The sequence below is a fragment of the Prenolepis imparis genome, unplaced genomic scaffold (assembly GCF_030444845.1).
Source record: "Prenolepis imparis isolate NDT839.2.m4 unplaced genomic scaffold, iyPreImpa1.0 SCAF_42, whole genome shotgun sequence".
NCBI lineage: Eukaryota > Metazoa > Arthropoda > Insecta > Hymenoptera > Formicidae > Prenolepis > Prenolepis imparis.
Window position 1 is genome coordinate 50,120 of NW_028141200.1, and position 10,848 is coordinate 60,967.

Consider the following 10,848-nt stretch of genomic DNA (forward strand, 5'->3'; position numbering starts at 1 on the left):
AGTCCTGTGCCGGGGTGCGCGTATTCCCCCCGGCCAGAGGCATAAGCCGGCCCCCCGGGAGTCCCCGGGGCACCGGTTGTGGGGGGCGACCGTCGTGATTCCGGTCACGTTTCGGGTCACGCTTCGGGTCGTCTCCCCGGCCGGCGGGAGATTCGCCGGCCGGTCGAGCCGCGGCAAGGAGTGGGATATATTACAATGAGCATCAACAAATCTACAATCAAAATTGGGGAGAATGAGGAGGTGAGGGAGGATGCGCAAGAAGATGCGCAAGCAGTGAGCGACAGCCTTGCTCCTGCAAGAACGACGGTGCAGCAGGTTCTGCAAGATTGGTTGCCGGACGGTGAACCATGGGAGACATTGCCCGCCAACATAGTGGCGAAGGCCGGGGAAAAAACCGACGGGGAGGATGCCTCCCTGATTCGGTCCTTGGTGAATCTTCAGCGAAGATTGAGTCAATCATCGGTCCATAATCAATCGGAACGGGATACACGCTCAGACACAGAGCCTATGGAAGAACCACAATCTTCTGGCTAATAACAACAATGGTGATGCGGTGACAATCGATGCACCGGAACAAAGTGTAATCGATGTCTTCCCTCAGCATTTTCTTCTGAGCAAGGGAGAGTTAGGTAACCTTAGTGTAAACAATCAGGTTACTGGATCTGAAGTTAGCTATAATCCATCGCAAGAGATGGAGTTTGAAATAGACAATGCCTCAGTGGCATCATCCTCAGCTCAAGTTCTGGGGAAAAGGAAGAAACCGGATCGGGATAGTGATACGGACGATCCGACTCCACAAATCAGGAGGAGTTCGAGAACGAGCAAAGTCCCATGCGTTGCCACGGACGAAGAAACTTCCAGTAAGAGGATCACGCGTGGTACAAATGCGATCACTCGGAGTACGCATATCAATGTGAATACGGACTCTGAACCGCAATCACAATCGTGTTCCGAGGCAGAGGGTAGAGGTGCCAGGAAACCTCCTAAGAAACCTGGAAGAAGGAAGAGGAGCGTTGATGAGCCGACAATTGAGCAGAGGCTCCGCCCACTCCCGCAAAACATTGAGGAATTGGGCATCACCCCCGTCTCACAGATAAGAGCGTCGGCCATTGAATGGCTCGATGACATTGAAACGATTAGGGTTAATAGTAGCTATCAGGGTTACCTGAGTGGCCAAATAAGAAAGAGAGTCAGTGTCATCAAGGAAATCTTAAGAGTCTTTGGTGAGAAAATTGAAGATTCCGATGATCCTGGTTATTTAAGGAGACGGAACACAGAGTTAGCTGCGGAACTCGCCTTATCGAAAAGGGAGACCGCCAAGCTGAGACGGGACGTGCAAGATCTCCAAAAGATAGTAGGAGATCTAAAAAAGGCTGTAGACGGAGGTCGATTTACTGAAAAATCAGAAAAAGCAACCTCCCCGATCGAGATCCCCAATAAGGGTTCTAAATCCAAATCTAAATCTAAGGAAAGAAAGGACATATCTGCAAGTCCTAGTGTAAATGTGGCTAATATGCAACTTACAGATGTGGTCATGAGACCCCCGTTAAAAGGTATCTCTGTGCCGATCCCAGCAGTTGAGAGGAGTACGCTGAAAGCGTATCAAGACGTTGATGCAGAACTATCACGCCGCATTGTAGAGTTAACCTCACAAAGAAAAGAGCTGAGGCAATCCCTTAAGGAACATGGTCAGAACTCCGCTCCAGGAGCTGTTCCTGCTCAAGTTGCACAAGTGGCTGCAGCGAACAGACCTAAGATAATTAGCAACGTTCAAGTTGTTGCCCCCAAGGGAAAAGTGACACAGACTTTACTCGAGACACAATCAAGTGATTCAATGGTTGTAAACAGTAAAAAGGACGAAGCCTGGCAACAGGTAGAGTCGAAAAAAGACAAGCGACAAAGAAGGAAGAAGGCTAAACAGGCTGTCTTGGATAGCCAAAAGTCCGGCACTGAAAAACCGAAAGGAGCCAATAGCGGTGAAGCTAAGAGGAGGAGACCTCCCAGAACAGTTGCAGTCGCAATAAGAGGAGTAGCAGATGGCTTCTCCTACGCTGCTGCCCTGAAAAAACTGAGAGAGGAAATTTCGCTCAGTGACCTACAGATAGACAAGCCATCCATAAGGCACTCGGCCAATGGTGGCATTGTGATCGAGGTACCTGGCAAAGATAAGGCTCTTAAGGCTGAGGCCTTAAAAGAGAAAGTTGCCGGCGTATTAGGTGAAACGGCAATAGTCACAAGACCCGTAGTCAAGGGTGAAGTTAGACTAATTGGAATAGACGACTCGGTCGTCACGGATGAAGTTGCGGACGTCATCGCTATTGCGGGAGAATGCAAATCCGAGGAGGTGAAAGTTGGCATAATAAGACCCATGTCCAATGGTTTGTTCACGGTCTGGGCTCAATGTCCCTTAGCGGCTGCGATTAAAGCAACCCAACAGGGAAAAATAAAGATTGGCTGGACAGTAGCCAGAATAGAACTTCTTAAAGCCAGACCGACCCAGTGCTACAAGTGCTGGGGACACGGACACCTGAGAGGAAAGTGCACCGCCACTGTGGATAGAAGCAAGACCTGTTTCAGATGTGGCGAGATGAACCATTCTGCACTGGCGTGTCAGAACCCAGTCAGATGCATCCTCTGTGTAGAACAAGGGAAAGATCCCAACCACAGAGTGGGTTCAAACCAATGCAAGGCAGACTTTAAAACAAAGCCCGTTGCTGGTTTGGAAAAGAGACCGGATCGGAGGCCGGTAGCGATGGAGATCGAGGATGAAACGGAAAATCCTCCAATGTAATCTGGGCAGAGGCTGGCAAGCCCAGAATCTGCTGGATCAATACATGGCGGAGTTAAATGTCGCCATTTGCGCGGTATCTGAACCACGCAATATACCGGACAATATCTTCTGGTATGGAAGCTGCAACAAGTTAGCAGCCATACATTGGAGACCTGTGGGGGCCTTTCAAGCCTGCTCCTTAGTCTACAAAGCTCGGGATTTCGTCGTAGTGGAACACGGTGGCATCAACATTATATCGTGCTACATATCACCAAACAGCTCCAGGGAAGAATTCCTTGCGTTCCTTGATGAGCTGAGCGTGGCAATCAGAATTTTGAGTGGAAGGACCCTCATATGTGGGGACTTTAATGCAAAGTCCTCACATTGGGGGTCAAAGCGCACCGATCATCGAGGCGAGTTGGTTGACGAGTGGGCCGCGGAACATGATTTGCGACTAGTAAATTCAGGTACCCTTCCGACTTGCATCAGACCACAAGGATGGTCGATAATCGACCTCACATGGTCAACTGCGGATATCCGCAGTATCATTAGTGAATGGAAAGTTATGCGTGATATCGAATCTTTATCGGATCACGAATACATACAAATGTTGATCGGTCAAGATGACAAATGTTCGAGTATAAAGAACAAAGATCATAGAAGACTAATATACCCGAGGTGGAATGTTAAGAAACTGGACGAACACAAATTTCGAGCAGTTGTGTCCTGGAACTGTGCAAACGCCAGTGAACTGGATGCCGAAGAAACGGCCGAACAAATGGCTAAACGGATCGAGCAAGCTATCCATCAAGCCTGCGATGCAGGAGCAAACAGGATAAAGAAGCATCCATTGAAAGAGCAAACGTATTGGTGGAGCTCGGAAATCGAGAGATTTAGAAAGATCGATAATGAAAAGAAGAGCTTGGTCTAAAGCCAAGCAAAGAGGCAGACGCCCGGAAATGACAAAACAACTCAGAAATGAGTATATAGACGCCAGAAGGGTTCTGAAACATGAGATCGATAAGGCCAAATTTCAAGCTTGGCAAGAACTCATTCAGACGATTGAGGATGATCCCTGGGGGTTACCCTATAAAATCGTTCTGAAGAGATTAAGGAGGTCATCTCTAAGTCTCACCGAGACCTTAAATGAGGATATAGTTGAGACCCTTTTGGAGTCTCTATTTCCCAGTGGCAGAGAATCTAACCCAGCGGAGGCATGGATAGATTGGCGATGGAACGAGGAGGAAGAAGAGGTCAACCTCATAACTGGTCGGGAAGTTTTCGAAGTCATCAAGCGTAAAGCTGGTGGCAATACCGCGCCAGGACCTGACGGGATCAAGGCTAAAATCCTTGGGAAACTGCCAGGAGAAATGATCCTCGACATTGCCGAATGTTTCAATACATGTCTTAAGGAAGGCACTTTCCCCGTGCGATGGAAAAGAGCTATGCTGGTTCTAATACCCAAAGGCGGGGACAACTCAATCGAGGAAATGCCGAAAGTCCGCCCGATATGTCTCCTCGATGAACTGGGCAAGGTTTTTGAAAAGACCATTGTAGATCGGCTTAACAAATGGATGAAGGAAAACCCAAGGTTCCAGCTCTCGGAGGACCAATTTGGCTTCAGAGAGGAGAGGTCAACTTGCGACGCCCTTGCACAGGTTCAGACCGCAATAGAGGAAGCGATTCAGCAGGACGGTGTGGTAATTGCGATAAGCATCGACATTAGCAATGCGTTTAATTCACTCCCGTGGCCTGTTATTAGGAAGGCACTCGAACAGAAAGGCTTTCCCGAGTACTTACGAAGAGTCATTGACAGTTATTTACATCAGAGAACTGTCGAATATGTAGATAAACAGGGCGATATTATTACCAGGCCAATGACTGCCGGAGTACCTCAGGGATCGGTCCTCGGCCCGACCCTATGGAACATTGGGTACGACAGCGTGCTTCAGGACGGCTGTGAGTATGGGTGTCGGACCATTTGTTACGCGGACGACACTCTTATCCTGGCGACTGCCGACACGATTGCTACGGCCACAGCGAGGGCCAATACACAGACGGCTCTTATTCTTAACAGAATAAAAAGATTGGGTTTATCGGTCTCAGCTAGCAAAACCGAAGCGGTATTGTTTCATGGACGGAGGAAGCCAGATCAACATCCGAGCGTTGTTATCGGTGACGAACTAATCCCAACCGGAACGTCGATGAAGTATCTTGGAGTTATCTTGGACAACAGAATGATGTTCAAAGACCACTTTGAGTACGTAGAGACCAAAGTCTCCAAAGTAACTCGAGCATTAGGCAGGCTCATGCCCAACCTAAGGGGCCCCAGAGAAGCTAAAAGAAGACTCTACGCCAATGTTGTGATATCAATTGTGTTATATGCCGCGCCAATTTGGTGCGACGCCCTGACAACGGCGAGACGTAATCGCGAGAGGCTCGATCGGCTGATAAAAATCACCAATTTGAGGGTGATATCGGCATACCGGACAGTCTCTCTCGACGCGGCGTCAATCTTGGCGAGAATGCCACCGCTCCACCTGATGGCAGCAATGAGGAAACGAGTATATGCGAGGACGGTCGATCTGAGACGGCAAAATGACTGGTCTCCGAAGGCAGCAGAGGAGATCAGAGTTTCCGAGGCTCTGCTGACAAGGCGACAATGGGAGATTTATCTCCGAAGACCTATGATCGCTGGAATCCGCACCAGGGACGCCGTCCTGCCTAACTTCTCAGCTTGGTTAGACAGGAAACATGGGGGAATGGCCTTCCATCTGACCCAACTGATGACGGGACATGGTTGTTTTGCCTCCTATTTGTATAGAATAGGTAAAATGGGATCGCTAGTGTGTGAACACTGTGACGAGAACAAGGTGGACACAGCTGAACACACCTTACAGGAGTGCGTGAGGTGGAACGTGGATAGAGATGTCCTGAAGTCTGTTATTGGGAACGACTTGAAACTGGAAACGGTGGTGAAGGCTATCACCTTGGAGGAGACAGCCTGGAGAGCGCTGACTCAATTTGCTGAGTCAGTTATGCTCAATAAGGAAAATCGGGAAAGGGAGAGACAAGCGCGCGAGGCACTGATCCCACCCGAGTCCAGCGATGAAGAGGAGTCTGACACTTCCACAAGTGATTCGTCACAATAAGGAAGTGTCGAATAGTGATCATCTAATCTGTATATAGTTTAGGTGTAAATAAGAGAGGAAAGATCATGCGCGTATGTGTATATCGATATATATATATACTAGAATAATCTACATAGGGATGGCTTAGTCTAGCTAATAGTTGGACTGGATTGGTTTAGCTCTAATTAGAACTAAGCATATAGGGATGTGCGCAATACTGCTTGGTATGTGTGCAATGTGTATATAGGTTTGCAGATATATGTAAATACGTTATGTATATATATGTATTATTGGGAGCTATACTCTATGTACCGTATAGCTATGTATTTAACTTAGCTCTGAGTGTGTATGAGTGTAGTGTATGTGTGTGTGTATGTATAACGAGGATATGTGTATGCATATGTGTATGTAAATATGTGTGTGTATATATGTATTTTAAGGAGATTACCGTGAGGAGGGTTTCGCAGTGAAACGCGAAGCTGGGTTGGGTCTGGGAACGTAATGCCGACAGCAGTTCTCCTGGGCCCAACATTGACCAGGAAGGAGGAATGCCTTCCGGTCACGGGCAGGGGTTTAGTGGATAGGGCCGACCGTGGCTTGTTGTCCCTCGTGGGGGATTGGGGATTAACCCCGATCGACCACTTGAGACGTGGAGCCGCGACCGGAGGAGTCCCACATAACCCATGGGGCCGGCCCCATGAGTATCCGTAATGGATTCCCCTGCCCAGCGCCGTATCGCTAAATTAAAAGAAAAAAAAAAAAAAAAAAAAAAGGTTAGGTTAGGTTAGGTTAGGTTAGGTTAGGTTCTCTCCTCTCTTTGCCGCGGTGCCAGGCCGACAATAAAAGGAGGAGAGTGTACTGGTGGTCCGCGGATATAGCGAGGCTCAGAGCCATATGTATCCGGACAAGGCGCAGGTACACACGTTGTCGTCGCAGGCGCCATGAAGAAGCAGAGGCGGCCGAGCTGCTGGAGGGATATCAAAATGCAAAGAAATCCCTTCAGAGAGCCATCAAGGAGGCGAAAGCTCAGGCATGGGACGAGCTCCTGCAGACCCTTGATAGGGACCCGTGGGGGCGCCCTTATCTGATCGTCAGAAAGAAACTGCGATCAGGGGGGTCCGCCGATCACGGAGGGTCTCCACCCTCGATTCTTGGAGGAGGTCGTCTCCACTCTCTTCCCCTGTGACAGAGGAGAGGAGGGTGGGGAAGGACCAGCAGGTCCTGAGGTCCAAACTAACTGGACCGAGGACTTGCAAATAACGGGGGAGGAGCTCACCCGGGTAATCCGCAGGCTTCGGGCAAAAAATACCGCCCCGGGGCCTGATGGGATCCCAGGAAAGGCCTGGGCTATCGCGTTGAGCATTCTCGGTGGCCGGATGAGGCAGTTGTTTGACAACTGCCTCAAAATGGGACGTTTCCCCCGCATATGGAAGGAGGCGGGACTCGTTCTGCTGAGAAAAGAGGGGCGCCCCGCGGACTCTCCCGCGGCGTACCGTCCCATCTGTTTGTTGGACGAGGCGGGCAAGCTCTTTGAGCGTATTATTGCGGCCCGCCTCAGACTGCACCTGTCACGGGTAGGGCCCGATCTGGCGGACTGCCAGTACGGATTCCGAGAAGGTCGATCTACGATAGATGCGGTGCTGCGCGTGAAGGCCTTCTCGGATGAGGCGGTCCGCCGGGGCGACGTGTTGTTGGCGACGAGCCTTGATATATCGAACGCCTTCAACACGTTGCCCTGGAGATATATACGAGAGGCGCTTCGCTATCGAGGTGCCTCTTTATATTCAGGAGGTGCCTCTTTATATTCAGGAGGTGATCGGGAACTATCTTAGTGATAGGTGCATCACATACAGGGGACGGTACAAACAGCTGCACACAAGGCAAGTATACTGTGGGGTTCCGCAGGGTTCGGTCCTTGGACCAATCCTGTGGAACCTTGGATACAACTGGGTGCTGCGGGGCGCCCTCCTCGCGGGCCTGCACCTGGTGTGTTATGCCGATGACACGCTGGTGCTGGCCCGTGGGGAAAATTGGGACGAAGCCGCGCGCAGACCGCGCGCGGGGGTGACTCTCGTCGTTCGCCGGATTCGCGCATTGGGACTAAGGGTGGCCCTCCAAAAAACAGAGATCATGTTCTTCTCCGGGGCACGAAGGGGGGGGCCGCCCTGGTCCCATATCTCGGTAGAAGGGGTCCGAATGGAAGTAAAGCCCCAGATGAAATATCTGGGACTAACTGGGACACTTGACAGCCGTTGGGACTGGAAGGATCACTTTCGTCGCTTGGCCCCTCGAATTAGGGCGGCGGTCAACAGTATTGGCCGACTGCTGCCCAACATCGGGGGGCCCAAGGAGAGGACCCGCCGCCTCTACATGGGGGTGGTCGGGTCCATTGCGCTCTACGGGGCTCCGGTGTGGTCGGGCAGCCTGACGGTCGCCAGCGTAAAGTCGCTGCATGAATTGCAGCGGCAGCTGGCTGTCAGGCTTGTCCGAGCCTATCGCACCGTCCCCGTAGAAGCAGCGTGTGTGGTGTCAGGGTCGATACCATGGTCTCTGCTAGCGGAGGTGTACAAAGAACTGTACAATCAGAAGAGGGACCTCCGCGAGCGGGGACTGGCCCTGACACAAAGAGCGGCGGAAGTGGAGAGGGCGAGGGCCCGGCAGCGCGCGGTCGACAGATGGAAGGAGAAGCTTCTCCTTCCACGAGCGGGGCTGCGAGCTGTTGGGGCCATCCGTCCGATTCTGGACCAATGGCTGGAGAGACCCTTCGGACTTACCTACCGAGTAGTGCAGGTGCTCACCGGGCACGGCTGCTTTGGTGAGTACCTGCACGAAAAGGCGGGACGCGAGGCAACGACGAGATGTCACCATTGCACGGAGGTCAGGGACACGGCGCAGCACACGCTGGAACATTGCCCGGCGTGGGCGGTGCAGCGTCGTGCCCTGACCGATGTGATAGGGGAGGACCTGGCTCTCTATACTGTGGTCCTAGCTACATTGGAGAGCCAGGAAAAATGGAATGCCGTCGCCTCCTTCTGCGAGGACGTTATCTCGCGGAAGGAGGTTGCGGAAAGAGAAAGGGAGGGCGATCCGGACGCCGACCCCATGAGAAGAAGAAGGGGCGGCGTCCGGCGTCGTCGCTTCGCTGCTCAAGCGGCGATAGATTGAGAAGAAGGCGGCGGAGTGGGAGGGACATAAACCGGCTTGCCGGTCGGTCCCTCCTATCCCGCCGTGGGAGGGAGGAGTATGGAGGAGCGGGACGAGGGGGACACGGTCTTCACCCCACGGGATGGAGACCTGGAACCCCTTCCTCCCGCTGAGGGAGGCCTCCTCTTTGGAGGTCTCTCGTAGATGCCCCCTGGCCCGCGGCCGAATCCTAACCTCCTTTTGGGGGCGGAAGGAGCCGTGGTACAGGGGGCGGGGGGCTTGCAGAGTTCTGGGAGCGGGGGCTTCTAGGACTCATTGCACGCAGACCCCCACGAGGGGAAGAGAGGTGGGTGGCCCCACTTCTCTTCTTCAGGACCGGGGTCAAACCCGGCCCTTATGTCAAGGAGGGGAGCGCAAGCTCAGCGTACTGCGGCCCCGGAGCATGCGAAAGCGATTCCCGGGGCCGCAGTACAAGCGCTCAGAGGGCCACCGTGTGGTTTTAGTGGGTCGGGGGAGTCCCCGGGACGCATTTGAGTCCCGGTGGCGTTGATCCCAGCCCCACATAACCCTCCCACCTCCCCCGAGGTGTGAGGGTATGCGGTCGCGCATTTCCACACGCAAAAAAAAAAAAAAAAAAAGGTTCTCTCCTCTCCCGTCGGTCGCCACCTTGTCGTGGTGGGAGGGCTCACCCAGTGCACTGTTGTACTGGGTGCCAAGAGCGATCAGTATCAAGATTACTTGGTACAAGGCCTTTCCATGCATGGAAAGGCGGTATGCGTGAAGTTCCCATGATTGTCTAACGATGATCCTGACGGGCCATGCCGGCGGGGTTCGCCCCGGTAGGGTCACCCATGCCGGACGGGCCGTTAGGGGAGTAGATAAACATGGGGGCTATGTATGAATGTGTGAGTGATGGCAGCGGGCGGCTGCCTAAGGGCCTAGGCTCACCGCCCTAGGGGAGTTCACCCCGAAACAAAAACAAAATATGGGAGGTAAAAAGAAAAAGAAGGTAGTACCGGCCCAGAAGAACTCGGATGCTTCAGGGCCCGGCAGGGAGGGGGGTATAGTCCCGGCCTCTACCCTGTCGTCATCGAACGACGGGCAGCAGGCGGCAAGGAGGAAGGAGTTCTGGGCTCGACAGATGGAGGAGTTCTTTGGACCGGGGATGGGTGAATGGTTCAAGGAGTCTTTGGCCGATCTTGATACGACCGAGATTGTCCAGAGTTATGTCGGCGAGTACGGATTGTTGGAGAAGCGGTTCGTCAAGTTCGCGGCAACTAAACCGTCGGAGGATTGCAAAATACTGCAAAGTTTGTTGGATGACATCAACGAAATGGCGGCGACGATGATGGAGCTGGCTCGCAGGGCGTTCGCGTTTGAGAGCGATTGCGGGCGGCTCCGGCATCGGCTCGAGTCGAAACAGGGTGAGTCGAGGGTCCGTTGTGATGCGGCCACGATGACTGAGGAGGTCATCGATCGGGCCGCATCCCCGGAAACGGGAGAGATCGGCGAACCCATAGATGCGGAGATGGATGTGGAGGCGGACGCAACGGTGGCTGGGAAGACACCACCAGCAACGCCTCCAGGCAGATCGACGGATGGGTTGGAGTCCAGGCTGGACGATATAATGTCCAAACTGGTTTCCAACACGAAAAGGCTCGCCTTGCTTGAGAAGCGGATCGTTGAGAACAAGGCGGGTGCGAGGAGGAAGAAAGAGAGGATGGAGAGGAAGGAGCCGGACTTGTCCGGTTCGTCCTCTGATGGGGGAGATAAGGGGGAATGGGTGGAGGTTATGGGGCGAGG

General features: G+C 52.7%; 1 protein-coding gene across 1 annotated transcript; it reads left to right on the top strand.

Annotated features, from left to right (window-relative positions):
• The first annotated feature begins 2,834 nt into the window (after positions 1-2,834).
• On the top strand, positions 2,835-3,701 carry LOC145947089 (uncharacterized). The gene has a single exon (XM_083056862.1). It carries the CDS (start codon positions 2,835-2,837, stop codon positions 3,699-3,701), a length of 867 nt encoding a protein of 288 aa, XP_082912988.1.
• Positions 3,702-10,848: the final 7,147 nt, after the last annotated feature.